This window comes from Gavialis gangeticus, unplaced genomic scaffold (assembly GCF_001723915.1).
Source record: "Gavialis gangeticus isolate Ggan-Ray unplaced genomic scaffold, GavGan_comp1, whole genome shotgun sequence".
In the NCBI taxonomy this organism is placed as follows: Eukaryota; Metazoa; Chordata; order Crocodylia; family Gavialidae; genus Gavialis; species Gavialis gangeticus.
Genome location: NW_017729031.1, coordinates 54,001,163 through 54,018,447, shown reverse-complemented (window position 1 = coordinate 54,018,447; position 17,285 = coordinate 54,001,163). Strand labels below are relative to the sequence as shown.

The following is a 17,285-nucleotide window of genomic DNA, read 5'->3' as shown; positions in this document are numbered from 1 at the left end:
TAGCTCCCTGAGGTGAAGGAGGCAGGGTGGGGACTTATTCCCCTTTCACTGTGGGACCCCCCAGCCAGGGTCTTCCTGACCAGGGTGGAGCAGCCCATCAGGCATTCCCTGCCTTTGCTGCTCAAGCGCCAGGGGTGTGTTGCCAGCCCTGTCAGGAGCCTGAAGCTAACAGGGGGAGGGAGGGGGATTTCATTCCGTCCCCGGCCCCCCCAGCCCCACTGGAATGAACCCCAGCTGAGTCTGCCTGGCTGGGGCACAGCAGCCCATAAGCCCCCACCCCCCGCTGCTCTGGTGGCAGCATTTGGGGGATGGCCAGATGCCAGCCCACATGGCAAAGGGGACAGGAAGGTGTTTATTCCCCCCTCCGGCTGGTCCTATTTGGGAACTGCAGCCAGGGTCTGCCAGCTCTAGCCCCTGCCACTTCCACCCAGCCAGGCAAACCCTGGCTGGGGTTCCCTGGGGGGAGAGGGGAGGGAGGGGGGAATAAGCCCCCTCCCTGCCCCCTTCGCCTCAGGGAGCCATACTAGCTGGTGTCTGGCTACACTCCCGCTCCTGCCACTGGAGCAGAGATGGGAGAGAGACCCTGACCCTGAGGGCAGCAGCCCCTGTCATGGTGTCCTGGGGAGTGCAAGCCTCTTTGTGGGGGTGGGGGTAGGCTGCAGGTGAGACTGGGCAGGGCATAGCTGCCACAGCCTGCACAGGGCTAGCGGTGACAGCAGCACTAGAGGAGACTGGGGGGGCTATGGCCACCCCAAAATTCAGCTTGGCTCCTATAGCCATCCCTCCAACCCGCACTGCCGCCACTTACCCTGTGCAAGTGCAGCATCTCTGCCCACCCCACTTGCACCTACAGCACAGCCCTCCCACCAGGAAGAGGTTTGTGCTCCCCAGGACACCATGACACAGGCTGCTGCCCTGTCAGGTTCTCTCCCCACTTGCTGCTCCAGTGGTGGGGGTATGGCCAGACACTGGCCAGCATGGCTCCCTGAGGCAAAGGGGGCAGGGAGGGAATTTATTCCCCCTTCCCTCCCCTCTCCCCCAGGGAACCCCAGCTGGGGTCTGCTGCTTGCACCCGGCCAGTCAGATGCAGCGGCTGGAGCTGTCAGACCCCAGCTACAGTCCCCCAGTGAGAGCAGGTTTGGAGGGAGGAATAAACCTCCTCCCTGCCCCTTCTGCCATGCTGGCCGGGGTCTGGCCGTGCCTCCGCCCCTGCTGCTGGAGTAGCAAGGGTAGGTGTGGCCTTGAAAGGGGAGGGAGGGGGGATTAACTCTCCTTCCCTCCCCCTCATTTGCTTCAGGCTGCCACTGGGGCTGGCCACACCTCCTGCCACTTAAGCAGACCCCAGCTGGGGTCCTGGGAAGGAAGGGGGAATAAGTCTGCCACCACTCCTGGAGTCAGACAGCTGATACAATTTTGTGTTGTGGGATTAGCATGGTGCAAATCCTGGGACTGAGGGAAAGCAGATATGACTTAAAGGCAAGGATTTTTTGTGGGCTGTATCTTTTAATGGACAAACTGCTTGGCTGGGATAAAATTAGGCAAGGTTTTGAAAGCAAGGCATTCTTCATCAGGTCACCTTCATCAGGACCTGCCTTGCATTTCAGAAGCTTGTGTAACTTTATACCAGCTACATAGTTGGTCCAATAAAAGATAGCACCAACAAAAGTCCTTGCTCCCTGCTCTCTCAATTTCTGGACCATCACAGCTATGTCACTCTCACATTTGAAGATGTTTTTGCCCTTAGTCCCCCTTTCTTAATTATGCTATATGCACTCTAACTTTTGGGCTCGTGGCTCACATTTAACACTTTAATGCTTTACCTAGTCTGTTCCAGGGTGTTTACTTCTAACCTGTTTATAATTTGTTTTCTTTTATTCTTAATGGGAGATTCATGACAAGGAAATCCATTGCAAGTGGTAGGTAATCAAAATTGGAGTAGTTAACTTTATGAGCTATAGTCAAGGTATAAACTGTGTAACATCTACATTCTTGAACTGCTGGTGTAGATATGGAAAATAAACAGTGTTTCTTTCTCCTCACTGATGCTGATATTCTAACTTGTACTGAATTGTTCAGTATTTGTATTACAGTAATGCCTAGAATCTTTAGTCAGGGATTAGTGTTTCATTATGATAGGCAGTCTGTAAAGGCCTTGACACATGCCAGTTACCCTGTGACTGTGGTTAGTATTTATATTACTCATTCAAATGGACAAGGGGGATACTGATTAGATGAAAAAGATACCTTTCTGTTGGTATATAAAGTTGTTTTTGAGGTATTTTACAGGCAGTTTTAAGGAAGTAAAATAAAACTCTTCTTTCAGATCATCAATATCTGATTATCCAAGGATCATATTGTTGCTTTTTTCAGTTAAAATCTAAAATGAAATCCCTACTGAATTGTGAAATTTATTTATGAACAAGGATTTCTATTTACTATACACAAAAATATAAATAACTACTGCTGTATGTCATTTTTTTGCTTTTAAAGACTTATTTTGTTTTTTGTAGACTCCAGAGAAGAAACAGTCAGAACCTTCCAGAGGAAGAAAGAGGAAGGCAGAGAATCAGAGTGAAAGCAGTCAAGGTAAACCAAAATCTTCTGAATAATATCAAATGAGATGGATATTGCATTCATTTAATCAAATGACAGATGCATTAGTACAAGACTTGGCAAGTAGATTTTGAGTCAGGACTGGTAATTTCATCTGAGAAATGTCCAGGGTTGCATTTAGTTCTTACAGGGATTTCATTCTGCCTATTTGTTCAGAATGCTATCAGTTTTCATTTAGAGTGTCTCTGTAGGTAGTTTTTCTTTCAGGAGATAGGGAGAAAAAATTGTTTTTAATGTTCAATTGCTTACTCTGCAGAAGAATATTCATAATCATCTGAAGTGGCATTCTCCCTCTCCCACACAAAAATAAACCTTCATTGGAAGAGGATTAGAGGATTTGGGGAATCAGTAGATTGAAATAGATTACTTGTATTCTAGATTGCATATCTGAATCCCACCAGAATTAATTATTACACAGTATGTCTTTGGCCTTTCTGGAATCTTTGGTCTCATTCCTCTTCCAACTCAGCAAGCATATACTTGTCTCCCAGGACACCATTATAATTGGCATAAATTATTAATACCCTTTTGGACCCAAAGGAGGGTTCACTGAACTACTGTCTCTTGCTTTGAGGTCTCTCTGGGTAAACTTCCAGTGCTAGGAAGAAAGGGAGGGCTAAGGGAAAAAAAGGAGTGAATTAGCCTTTAGGGTTTCTGTTTGAATTTCAGTAACTGCAACTGCATAAGCCAGAATCTGTAAACCTCATTTTCTTGTCTTGGTTATTTGCGGAGTTAATTTATGTGCATATGTTGGGGGGAGGTGTGGAGTGTTTTTGCAGTTTTTTTGTCGTCTCTGAATTGATACTTCGATATTTTACCATGTACTGGATAGACTTGATAACAAGGCAGTTCAGTTCAAACTACACAGAATTAGTCCTGATTATCAGGGGTTTTTTTGTTAACATACTGTGGCAGTGCTGCTGCTAGCTGCTGATTTCCTCACCAAGCGTACTTACAAGGCTACCAGACTTAACTGACCGTTGTAGAAGTTGAACCCTGTAGAGTTGCAGTCCAGAGACAATCAGGAAACCTATTCTGGTACATGAAGGAATAGAATGTCAGTTGATTAAAGGAAAGTAGGGCTAACCAAAAGCCTTTAAAATAAATAAACAAATAAAAGACAAGAAGAAGTGTTTGACAAATATTACTTGTACCAGGAAATGACCACAAGAGGAGGATGGTGCCCTTCAATATTGAGTCTTTGTAGAGAGGCAAGGAAAGAAGAGCAATTAAAGATAGAAAATTCCTTCAAATGGAAATTTGACCTGCCATAGATATACAAGAGCAGTTTGTATTTTGGAATGGAGAGATCAATAATTTGAGAATGTTTATGTTAAAATGCTTCTAATGTACTTGAAACCATATTGATTGGATATGGTTATGACACCTTGAGTCTCTGGAACTGGTTTCTGAACACGAACACCCCCCGCGCGCGCGCGCGCACGCACGCACGCACACACACACAGAGTAACATCTTAACAACATCCGAATTTAAGGTTTTAGGTTTTCTTTGCAGGAAGTAGTGATGGCATTAACATGGAGAGCTGCATTTCGTGTACTTTGCCATGTTAATGTTGTCAGTAGTTAAAAAACCTGAAACCTAGAATAGGATGGGTAAGGAAGTAAGTGGCTTGCATTTTAAAGCAATCTATTTTTAAAAATTCTCTTTTTACACTGAAGTTATTCCAGGAAAAATTTAGAATCTGTTGTAAATACTAATTTCTGCCCTAGCTCTTTGTCTATCACAGTCTTTCAGTGATATAGAGTAGGGATGTGAAATATGACCCTTTGGCTAGATCTGGCTTACAGAGATGTTCTTCCTGGCCAGTTAGTCTGTTGGGAGGCTACTGGAAGTAGCCACAGAATTCAGGGCCTCTTGGCCCCACTGGCCATGGCCATTGGCAGTGAGCTTGGCTTGCCATCATTGTCCCAGGCCCCTCCACCAGAGTCACTGCCTCCAGACCTGCCACCACAGTCAGACCCTTCACTCCTACTGGACCTGCCACAGTGGTAGCAGCAGCTGCCTCCTACCCTAGGCTGAATTCAGCTAGCAAGGAGCCCTGCAGTCTGGATTCAGTTTGAGGTCCCCCAATTGAGTTTGAAGCTTCTGCATATAGAGAATAATTCAGATAGACTTTGCCTGGCAATAATACTAGCATAAAAAAGCCAGTGCCTTAAACAGCCTGACTAAAAATCCCTCTTTCTTAAATTATTCCTCTCTCATCATCTTAACTTATAGTTGTTTTGCAAAGCCCATGTCGATGAAAAAATAATTTGGAAAAGTCTCCCGCTGTTGTTTTTCTAGTACTCCCATCATTTTTGTCAGGCATAGGATTGATCAGTGGTAGCAAAAGTGAAAAATTTAGAAATTTTGTAGCATAAACAACATAATAGCAAAAATCCCACAAAAACTTTTTATACCAGTGGCACTAGAAGAACCAGATAATTTCCATTTCAAACTCGTGAAAGAACTGTTGTGCACAATCACAGGTTTGGTAGCAAATATATTTTATCAAATTGGGAAGGTACTTTATAAGTGGAGCAGAGCAAAGATAGGTATTTCATTTAAGGAAGTGATCTGAGTAACTACAGGCCCATTAGGCATACCTCAGTAGTATATAGGTATATAGTTAGGTAGACATCCAAGAGGGAACTGTGGAAAGGTCATGGCATGGATATACTGTAGTGAATGAAGAAGTACAAAAACGCCATTTGCACAAATTTGTTTCATGATGAAATTTTAGGGATTGTTTACACTGGTCCTCCCACATTACATGGCCCTGGTGAGACCTCAGCTGGAGTACTACATCCAGTATTGGAGCGCCCCCCACTTCAGGAAGGATATGGAGAAGCTTGAGAGAGTCCAGAGGAGAGCCACTCGTATGATCCAAGGCTTAGAGGGTGGGCTGTACAAGGAAAGGCTGAGGGACTTGAGACTGTTCAGTCTGGAGCAGAGAAGGCTCAGGGGGCACTTGATGGCAGCCTACAATTGCATAAGAGGGGTGCACCAGGACCTGGGAGAATAGCTGTTCACGAGAGCTCCCCAAGGGATAACAAGGGCATGAGAAAAAAGTTCTTTATGGTGCAAGTGTCCAGGGTCTGGAACAAACCCCCCCAGAGGGGGGGCAAGCCCCTACCCTGGGCTCCCAAAACCAAAAAAAAAAAAAAAAAAAAAAAAAAAAAAAACCAGGTGGATATGTTTCTTGCTGGGGTCACTTGATCCCAGCTGACTTCCTGCCTATGGTGTGGGGGCTGGACTCAATGATCTCATGAGGTCCCTTCCAGCCACTAATGTCTGTGAAATCTATGAAAAAAAGGGGAGGGGTATTGTTATCGGAGAAAATAGTGCTGTTGGGGAAGTATTGGGAGTTTTTTGAAGGGGGCACATCACACAGTCCATTCACTGCCTCTTGCTACATGTTTAGTTCCTGCAGCAGTCACTGCAGTGTGGCCCAGGAACTCGACTACCTGTCAGTGCTCCTCTCTTTCCTCCCCGCCACCCCTAACATGATTTCTAAATTAAAGCCAGGTACTTGCTCTTCTGTCACCTATTACAGTTCTCTCAGTTGTACTAACAAAGTTTTGGGGAGTAGGGATGGGACTGCTTGCTAGTGCCCAGATGGCATTTTTTCATTTGTAGTCCTCTTCAGTTCAAGAACATGGAGACGGGATGATGGGGGAACCATAGAAAGGGCTGAGTAGCTGTTTAAATGTTATTCATGCAGAGCTAACCTCTTCATGAGGTCACAGGACATATGAGTACTGAAGGAGGGGGAGGCATGTTCATGCTAACTGCTGCTCTTCAAGGAAACTGACTAAGAATGGGTTAATAAAGATGCAATACTGTGGAACTGGTGCAGTTTCTGTTCTGGATTGAATGTGTTCAACTATTTAGTTGTCAAGAAAACAGGCTCGTATATTTAAACAGGCTTCTATGTACAGTCTCCTATATTTAATGATTCCAAGCTTTATAAACAAGATGGCACCTGAATGTTGATACAAAAAACTGACCAACCTCTTGCAAGAACAATGAAAGCAACCATTTAAATTAAGATTATCCTATGAATTACCCAGCAAATGCTCTTTCAGCAAGATTCGTCTGCAGTCATAATATTGAACACATAATGCAAATTGTCCAAGAAAAGTTTAAATGAATTGCTTCGTCTGGCAGTATTTAAAGATGGGTGGACAACTGTACAAAGCCAAGGGTTCATAAACTTTATGATAAAACACCTCAACCAGTTTTTTACAAGAACATTGAATCAGGAGAAACTTCAGGGCAAATGAGTAGTGAAATATAGAAGTACTAGAGAAGATTGGAAAAAGGGGAAGTATTTGCTTCAGTGACTGACAGTAAAATGAAAGCAGGATGGGACATCATAATGGAAAATGTCTACGTTTTACTACACTAAAGCATGTCTCTGAAGGCCTAAACCTGACTCTTAATGATTCCCTGAAGTTGGGCATGCTGGGAAAGTCGTATAAAAGCTCAAAATAAGTTTATAAAACATGCAAAAACTACATCTGTTGTAGCCGCAGTCTTTAAGAAGAAAAACCTAGGAAGGATAGAAAAGTTAAGCGGAAACTTTCTAGAAAAGTAAGACTGGGAAATGTGATGTCACTTTAAAATGCATTTAGAAAAAGAAAGCAGGTCATCGAGAAACGGTGATAAATGAAGATGTTAATATAATTAAAAGTGAATGACACTTTTTGACGAGAAATGTTTTCTGGGTTCATCTGCAGAACTCTCATAAAGTTCTACAAAATGTTGCTTCTGAGATTCTTACTACATTGGAATCGGACACAACACTGATGTCAGACATTCCTCAATTTATGGCCAAGGCAGTCAACTTTTTGAGAATCAAAGAGCATCTCCACTCAAAAATCAGGAAGAAGTAAGACTGACTTTATTCATAGATGGGAAGAATTCTGCAGCCAGCCAACATGCTAATTCAGATTTAGTGAATCCAGGGTTCAAAGGTGGTATTGTTAGTAATGGATAGGATTGTTACAGCATTTGACTGGATTACTAAACAAACCCCACATTTAGGGCTAGATGTTGGAAAAGTGCTTTCAAATGTTGCTTAATCCCAGACCCTCTTCTGGTATTTGGTTCAGGAGTTCAGTTTGGAAATCTGCCAACTCTTGTGTTTCTATAACATGTTGGCAAGGACTTTTCACAGTACAACCTCTGACTTTTTTACAGTACAACATCTGACTCCACATCTATTTCAGAATCTTCTATCTTCAGTTTCTGAAAGAAACTGGTCAGTGCTTGGAAATACGTATGTAACAATCCCTACAAAGGCTAATGTAAAAGAGTGAAAAAGTCTGTTTTAATTTATGCTATTCATTCTGGTGAGAAGTCATAAGGAAAAACTTTAGTTATTAACATATTTTTCGAAATGCTAACACAACTTAACTGTTTGTCATTCTGATTTATAGGATAGATAGTTTTGCCGCTATTTATGACAACTATGTATGATGATAACTCCATTAAAAAGCTAGGTGTTTAAAGTTAAGATATTTATGCAAATTTTCTCTTTTATCTTTTTTTATACTGTGCTGTGTTAACCATATCATAATGACTGTGTATAGGGAAGTGTAATTTTCTGAATGTTGTCTTTAGAAACATAAGTTTGTTCTGTCTTTATAATATAGGTAGCTGACACTCATGATTAAACCCCAAACCCAGCACTTTACCGGAAGAGGAAACGCTTTAGTTTGACCCAGCTCACCAGCATCTGTATAGATTGGACACTTCAGCAGGGCTTTTTGGCACTTTTTTTTTCTAAAGCTGATTCAATCAGCTATTAAATAAAAGCACCAAAAAGCCCCGGTGAAGCGCATAATCTGTACAGGCATTGAGTGAGGTGGGTCAAAGTAATGTGTTGCTTCTTTTGGACACATGCTGCACTTGGTGTGGGAGCACACAGATGAAAGTAAAGCGCTGGTGATTTCCCACATTCCTCCTCCCCTCATATCTGTAAGCAGCCATAGGGTTTATTTAGGATATTTTTTTCTGGTCTTCTGTATGCATTAGAAGCCAAGAGACAAACCCTCATTCTGCTCTCCTTTTCGGGTGATTTCTTCAAAACTTTTTAGCTGATGACAGATAAGATGGGATTTTACGTGAAAGGGTCTCTCCCCCTTTCATGCATGTAAATGTTCTTCTTAACTCCTCCCCTGCCCCGCTCCCCCTACAAGCTGAATCTGGAGCGGAGGGGTGGAGATGGAGAAAGATATGAAATGCTGCAGTTGTTTAAAACTGTTTTTGCTCAAACCATGACAGATAGGGTGTAGATGAATTTAAGGGAAGGGAAATTTAACCAAAGAACCACTCAAAGAACATGCAAGAATTTACTAAACCACTTCATTAAGTATGCCTGCTTAATTAGGATTATTTCACAATTATGGATTCAGTATGTTCCAAAAACTCTAAGCATTAGTTAATGGCAGAATAAGTCAATTTAAGTTGGGTTCAGTTAATGTGTTGGGCTGGTCGCCATAAAGTCTCAACATGTTTGTTACAATACAGCTGAGATGAATATGTCATGCCACTGGGTGCAGTGCAGATAGGAACAGATTAGTTTAAAGTAAGTTTTTCTCTGATTCCTCCTTCTATTCATAGTTTTAATTTTCCTGGTTTCTTATGACTTCTGAGGAAACCATTTTGCTCCTAATATATAATATAAATTAGTTATATGCATTTAAAAGAATTAATGATGGGAGAGGAGGGAATATCATTCAGGATACTACTTTGTGCTGGTTGTAACAAGTTAGTAAGTGTTTATAATCAGACATCTGTCTACCATAGTGTGGTGATTAAAGTGGGTTCTGTAGTAGCTGCAGAACAGATGCACCTTTATAGTACCATTTATTGTAAATTAAGGAACAAAAGCATATAGAAGGGTCATGCTTTAGACATCTTGTGTATAGTCTGTTGCAAAAACAAATCCAGGTATATCTTCCCAAAGTTTTTTTTTCTGTAGCTTGGTTCCCCAATGACAGCAACTAGTTATCTTCTGGTGCCCAGCAGTGAGGACTGTGGAAGACCAAAAGATAAGCATGTTTCAGGCACTTTTTTTCCAGTGTCTTCCTTTCATTGATGAAAGTAGCAACTTCTTGTAGTGAAGGACTAGTTTTAGGGCTCAAGTTCAGGCACTTTAGTATGTTGGGAGATGGTAAAGAGAATTCTGATCGACAGCCTCTTGGCAGAGGAAAATATAACCTGATATTTGCCGTGTCATAGAATCATAGAGAAGTAGAGCTAGAAGGGACCTCCAGAGGTCATCTAGTCCAACCCCCTGCTTAAGGCAGGATCATCCCTATCCAAAACATTCTATAAAATCCATAATCTAAACTCTGCATAAAGCTACCATCAACCCTGATAGGCAGACATAACACCCTCACCTGCCATAGGTAAAGCAGGAACACCTCCAGTGATGGAGAGTGTATCATTTTCCTAGGCAGTCTATTCCACTGCCACACTGTTCTAACAGTGAAGACGGGTTCTGATATCCAGTCTAAATGTACTTTGCTGCAACTTCAAGCTATTGGTCCACATCCTCCTCTGCAGCAGGAGAAAAAAAATGCTTTCCCTGTTCTTGACACCTCTTCAGGTATTTGAAGACTGCTGTCATGTCTCTTCTTAAGCAACTTTTCTGGAAGCTGAACATGCCTAGCTCCTTCAGCCTCCCCTCATAACTTGCTTTCCAAGTTCTTTATTATCTTTCCCCACCTCTGTACTCTGTTACTTCTCCACATCCTTTTTAAAATGTGGAGCCCAGAACTGCACGCAGTATTTCAGATGAGACCTAACCAGTGCTTAGTAGAGACACTGTCACCTCCAGTGTCTTGCACCTAATGTTACTATTGTTGCAGACCAAAACCACATTTGCCTTTGTGTGACTGCAGACTTGTATTGAGTCTGTGATCTACCAAGACTCCCAGATCCTTTTCTGTAGTGCTGTCATCTAGCTAGGTGTCACCTTTTATATTAATGTTTTTAATGATTTTTTTTCTGAGGTGTAGCAGCGTGTATTTGTCCACATTGAACTTCATCCTGTTAGCTCTAGTCCAGCTTTCCAATCTGTTGAGAACCTCCTGAATTGTGCTCACATCCTCCAGTGTTCACAGTCGTTCCCAGTTTCATGTCATCTGCAGACTTGCTCAAGAAGCTTTCTATGCCAGCATCCAAATCGTTAATAAACACATTGATCAGCACCAGGCCCAGGAGAGAGCCTGTGGGATTCCCCTCAAAACCTCCTGCCATTCTGATATAGACCCATTAATAATTACTCTTTGCTTTTAGATACTGAGCCAGTTATTTCTTCACCAGTAGTTTTATCCAACCCACATTTCTCCAATTTGTTTATGAGAAGGTCACATGGGACGTTGTCAAAAGCTTTGCTGCAGTCCAGGTGCACTGTATCCACAGTATTCTCTTCATCCACCCAAGTAGTTACTTTGTCAAAGAAGGAGATTATTTTATTGACATTTGTTTTTCATTATAAATCCATGCTGGCTCCTTGTGATCCACCAGGTGCTTGCAAATGTCCTTAGGATATGCTCCAATAACTTCCCAGGTATTGAGGTGTGAGGCTAACTAGTCTAGTTCCCTGCGTCCTCCTTTTTTGCTCCCCCCCACCCCTTTTTTTTAAAGAAGGGCTTCTGTTCCCATCAGAGCGCTCCCACTAGAACTATCTAAAATGTCCAGAACAGTAGAGGAAAAGAGCTATGAGGCTTCTTCCAGATTTCTTCTCTTACCCATCGCTTCCATTGCAGGTTAAAAAAAAAAAAATAGTGAGGCATGTCTTAGGGCTTATTTAGGCCCATGTCTTAAAGTGTCTTTGGAGAAGTCCATGATGCTCTCTGCTTTGGTGCATCTTAACGTACTTTCTTTGAGAGTGTTCTTTTGTAGCAGTCAACAGCTTGGGACAGAATTTTTAGCATTTGTTTGCAATCAATACTACTTTGTTCCCTAAGGAGAACTTTATAATTTGTACTTTTCTCTGCTTCCTTATTAAAGTAGTTTAATCTATTCACCTTTATAAGGAGAGTTTCCTCCCCAGCTTCTGTTCTTTTACCAAGGTGGAAAAGAGATCCTCTGGTACTTGTGTGTATGTATGACAGTGAACTATGTACCTGCTCCAGACACAGTCTCCCTTCATAGCCTGTGGTTTTCTGCAGTTATTATTTAACGTACCTTTTTTTGCATGGACGACAGCACATCCAGACTCATGACCCCACTGCTGGTATGGGCTTGAGTGCCATAATTTGAATTTCACTGTGGCTTGCAAATGTACGCTGACTTAAAAGGGAGAAAGCAATACCATCTGTTCAGTTAAATGATATTCCTTCTTCCCCTCTGTTCAGACCCTTACTCCTTTTTTTTCCTTTTTCCCATGTCACAGCCCCCTGAGGGTTGGTGGCTAATTATTTTTCTGTTTGTTCTGAGGTTGGTATTGCTAATCATGTTTATCATTCTCATTGTTTTTACCCACTCAGGCAGATTCATAATCTGATCTCTCTCCCAAAATTCATCTCAGAAGGAACATAGTATAGGCTAACTAGTTTATTTGACTTACTGTGGCTAGGGAATCTGGAGAGGGGGAGGCTCTTGGAACCAAATTTCAGGCCTGTCAGCATCAGATGCACTGATAGGGGATGGACTTTTGTTGCAAAGGTACTGGACTGGGAGCCAGGAGAACTGATTATATTTCTGACTTCTTTGCTTGATGCTTTTTACGTGCATTGAATAGTAGGTCAGAACCTGTGCCTAGTTGCACATTTGTTTATTTTTAAAAGGATTAATCATATTTAATTGCCTAATAAAGATTATGTACATTATTCAGTTGTGTGTTAATTACAGCACTGCTGTAATTTAATTTAAAGAGTCATTTAATCTCTCTCTCTCTCTCTCTCTCTCTCTCTCTCTCTCTCTCTCTCTCTCTCTTTCTAAATTTCAGGAAAAAATATTGGGGGACGTGGTCACAAAATTAGTGACTATTTTGAAGTAAGTTTTGTGCTTTATTTCTGTAATGTTGCAAACAACAGTAGACAATACCGTATTAAGTTAATAAACCTGCAAACATAAATGTAAGAATGCTAACTATAAAGGCTGAAGACTATTTATATTCAGTAACCTTCCTTTATTTATGTCGAACATTCAAGTCTTGACAATACTGTGTGCTTGCAATTTTTTAATGTGTATGATGATTACTAGAATGGATGGGGATTTGGTCTTTGAGGGAATATTTATGATCATCTATAAAATAATACAAAATTCTATTTATGAGATCTGAAAATAACAGTGGGATGTTCTCTTGACCTTGCTGAAGTCAAAACAGAGAAGGAATGGATAGTTTAAAATGTTTAGTTTTCTTGTGCACTTCAAAAGATGCTTTGAAAAAACCTTCAGTTATAAATAAGGTGTATATGTAGAATAGTTTTCCTACACTTGCTCCTAACTTCTTATATTTAGTCATAAATAAACAACACATTTTATTACCTTCTGTAAAAGTCCATTATTTTCGATCTACACAGTTTAAGTTACAAGTGTTATATTTGTCTAAATTATATTATTTGTTAAGTATGTTTATGTACTTTGATAAGGATATGCACTAACTCTACCATATTTCTTTCTCAGTACCAAGGGGGGAATGGCTCCAGTCCAGTAAGAGGCATACCTCCTGCAATCCGTTCTCCTCAGAATTCACATTCACATTCCGCCCCCTCTTCTGTAAGTTTGACCTCTACAAATCTCTTCATTCTCAGCATGCAGTACAAAAGTTCTCATTTACTAGAAGTAACCTACATTGATAAGTGCCTGCTAATAAATCTTTCCCACTATATTGTGGACTTTTCAAGAACTTTTGAGGACAAAATCTGTTCTTTTTAACAAAAGAAAACATTAATTAAGTTCAAATTTTAGGAAGTGTGTTCCAAAAATTTTAGTTTTAAAAATTAGTATTATTGTCCTGAAGTGCCACTCTTAGGCTAAGTACAGACATTTGGGGAGGTTAAATCAGGTTCAGAATGGCTGCCCGATTTAAACTTAGCTCACCTCAGTGCCAGCCTTACACTTACAGACCCAGTCTCGGTGACTGGCAATCAGTCTAAACCTGCAACTGTACACAAACCAGTCTAAAAATTGCAGAACCTAGTTTAAGATAAACCTAGTTTCATAGTTAGTAGAGTCAGTAGGGACCTGAGCAGATCATCAAGTCCAACCTCCTGCCATGGGCAGGAAAGAGTACTGGGGTCAAATGACCCCAGCTAGGTGATTTATCTAGCCTCCTTTTGGAGACCCCCAGGGTAGGAGCAAGCATGATTTCCCTTGGAAGTTGGTTCCAGGTCCTAGCCGCCCTGACTGTGAATTAGTGCTTCCTGCTGTCTAGCCTGAATCTACTCTTGGTTAACTTATGGCCATTATTCCTTGTCACTCCTGGTAGTGCTTGGGGGAACAGGGACTCTCCCATTGCCTGCTGGTCTTCCTTGGACAGTTTATAATGGCCACCAGATCCCCTCTCAGCCTTCTCTTGTGGAGGCTGAACAGGTTTAGGACCCATAGCCTCTCCTCGTAGGGTCTGCCCTGCTGCCCCCGATCATGTGAGTGGCCCTCCTCTGGACCTTCTCAATGCTGTCCACATTTTTCCTGAAGTGCGGTGCCCAGAACTGGACACAATACTTCAACTGCGGCCTGACCAATATCGCATAGAGGGGGGAGATCATCTCCTTGGACCTGCTCATGATGCATCTGTGGATGCATGACAAGGTGCAGTTAGCTTTCCTAACTGCATCCCTACATTGGCAGCCCATGTTCATTTTGGAATCAATAATGACTCCAAGATCCTTTTCTGCCTCTGCACTGAAGAGAAGGGAGTTCCCCAACCTGTAGGTATGTTGCTGGTTCTTCCTCCCCGGGTGCAGTACCTTGCACTTGTCAGTATTGAAACCCATCCTGTTCTCATCCGCCCACCTCTGTAACCTGTCCAGATCTAGTTGTAGCCTGTCCCTCTCTTCTAGCATACCCACTTCTCCCCACGTTTTAGTGTCATCCGCAAACTTGAACAAGGTGCTTTTCACCTCCTTGTCCAAGTCGCTGATGATGTTGAACAGTGTGGGCCTGAGGACTGAGCCCTGGGGAACCCCACTGCCCACATCCCTCCAGGTTGAAAATGACCCATCCACTACCACTCTCTGGGTGCGGCTCTCCAGCCAGTTGGTGACCCATCTGACTGTGTAGGCGTTGACACCACAGTCACCTAGTTTTTTAATGAGAATGGGGTGAGAGAGTGTCGAAGGCCTTCCTAAGGTCCAGAAAGACTACGTCCACCGCAACACCTTTGTCCAAGGATTTTGTGACTTAGTCCTAGAAGGCAGTCAGGTTGGTCTGACAGCACCTGCCTCTAATGAACCCATGTTGATTGCACCTAAGCATAATCTCCTCTGCTAGTCCTTCACAGATGTGTACCTGGATAATTTTTTCAAAGAGCTTTCCCAAGACTGATGTAAGACTGAGCCTATAGTTTCTTGGGTCCTCCTTCCTCCCTTTTTTGAAAATGGGGACCACATTGGCCCTCTTCCAGTCTTCTGGCTCCTGGCCAGGGCACCACGAGTGCTCATAAAGCTGTGCCAGGGGTCCCGCAATGACCTCTGCCAATTCCCTTAGCACTCTGGGGTGGAGATTGTCTGGACCTGCTGATTTGAACATGTCTAGTCCCACCAGAAGTTCCCTGACCCTGGGTCTGTCCAGGATCCAGTGGTGGGGATGTCCCGGTCCCCGCTCAGAAAAATGGGGGCAAAGAATTTGTTAAAGAGGTTAGCTTTGTTGTCTGGTGCAACCACCACATTCCCAAGCATGTCCTGCAGAGGCCTCACGTTACCCGGTACTTTCTTTTTACCCCCTATGTATTTAAAAAAGGACTTCTTGTTATCTTTGATCTGGGTCACTAGTCCCAGTTTTGTGTCCGCCTTAGCCTTCCTAACAGTCCCCCTACAATCTTGAGCAATGGAGGTATAATCCTCATTGGTGATGGCCCCTCCCTCCCACTGGGTGTATGCCTCCTTTTTAGCTTTGAGATTTCCCTGGATGCTTCTGGTGAGCCATGGGGGCTTTTGAGCACTCTTACACCCTTTGATCTGCATTGGGATTGTCACCCTTTGGGCCTGGAGGATTGTCTCCTTCAGGAACAACCACTTGTCTCAGACTCCCAACTCCCCTTCCCTCTGGGACCTCAGTGCCTCCCTGACTAGTCTCCTTACTTCATTGAAATCAGCCCTCCTGATGTCCAGGGCTGCTGCCTTGCTGCAGGCCTTTGCCACCCTGCACTGGATGGTGAATTCCAGCAGGCGATGATCACTATCGCTCACGTGGTTGAGAACCTGCAGTCCCCTCGCCAGGTCGTCGCCTGTGGCCAGCACCAGGTCCAACAAGGCATTTCCCCTGGTGGGACTGCACACCTCCTGGGTTAGATGAAGGTCCTGTAACTCGACTAGGAACCTGCGTGAGTGGTGAGACCTGGCTTACTGCTCTTCCCAGCAAATGTCCAGATAGTCTAGGTCACCCATGATGACCACGTCCCTTGAATTAACTGTCTCCGTGAGCAGACCTGAGAATTCCCTGTCCAGCTCTTCCCCCGGTTGGATGGCCTGTAATAGACCCCCACCGTTAAGTCCCTTTCCCTCCAGCCCCCTTGTATTCTGACCCAGAGCACTTCAGTCTGCCCCTCCTCTGACCCAGTGCTGTTTGCTATGGATGTATAATGCTCTTTGACATAGAGCACCACACCCTTACCTTTCCTTCCTGTTCTATCCCACCTGCACAGCCTATAGCCCTTGATGTTTACCACCTAGTCGTGCGTTGGATCCCACCAAGTTTCAGTGAGTCCCACTATGTCTGGGTTTGTGTTAGCTAGCAGGAGGGCAAGTTCCTGCTGTTTGTTCCCCATACTACAAGCATTAGCATAGAGACATTTAGGGCCTCCTGAGGGTGTATGCACCCCCCCCCAAATCCCAGGATTATCCGGTCCCCTGTCTCTTACCTGGGTACTTCTTGTGCTCATCGCCTGTCTTGGCTGGGTTGTTCTTGTGGGTGTCTCTTGGTTCGTTGTTCTGTGGCTCCTTCCATCCTCATCCTCCTCTTCCCCCGATGAGCCTAGTTTAAAGCCCGCCGGAGATCAGCCAACCTGAAAGAGAACACACGCTTACCTTTGGGGGAGAAGTAAAGGCCATCCCACCTGAGCATGTCTCTTGTTCTGAAGTATGGGTTGTGGTCCAGAAAGCTGAAGCCTGCCTCGAGGCACCATTTCTGAAGCTGCAAGTTGACTTCCCTGATGCAGGTCTCATGGCGTCATCCACGTCTGCTCACTGGAAGGACAGATGAGACTACCACCTGTGCCCCTATCTCATTCAGCTTGCCCCCCAGAACTTGGTAGTCCTTCATCAGGTGATCTGGGCTGCTCCTGGCCTATGTAGTGTCAAATTTATTCAATTTAAATCAAACCGGTACATGGAACTTCTATACACTTACACTTTCACTGCACAGCCCTGGCTGCTCTTTTTATTCCCCCCACACCACTCCCCTAGGCTATTTTTTGCTAAGTCCCCCCAACAGGACAGCTTCTCCTTAATGAGCAGAGCCAAACACGTTCCATTCTGTTAATAAG

At 43.5% G+C, this 17,285-nt stretch overlaps 1 protein-coding gene across 1 annotated transcript in view; it reads left to right on the top strand.

Annotated features, from left to right (window-relative positions):
- Positions 1-17,285, top strand: part of TLK1 (tousled like kinase 1) — an 88,589-nt gene that overhangs the window by 21,246 nt on the left and 50,058 nt on the right. The window contains exons 3-5 of the mRNA XM_019522788.1: positions 2,511-2,586; positions 12,585-12,631; positions 13,265-13,357. Of these exons, the coding sequence (XP_019378333.1) occupies positions 2,511-2,586; positions 12,585-12,631; positions 13,265-13,357 (216 nt within the window). The remainder of the gene's footprint in view (positions 1-2,510; positions 2,587-12,584; positions 12,632-13,264; positions 13,358-17,285) is intronic.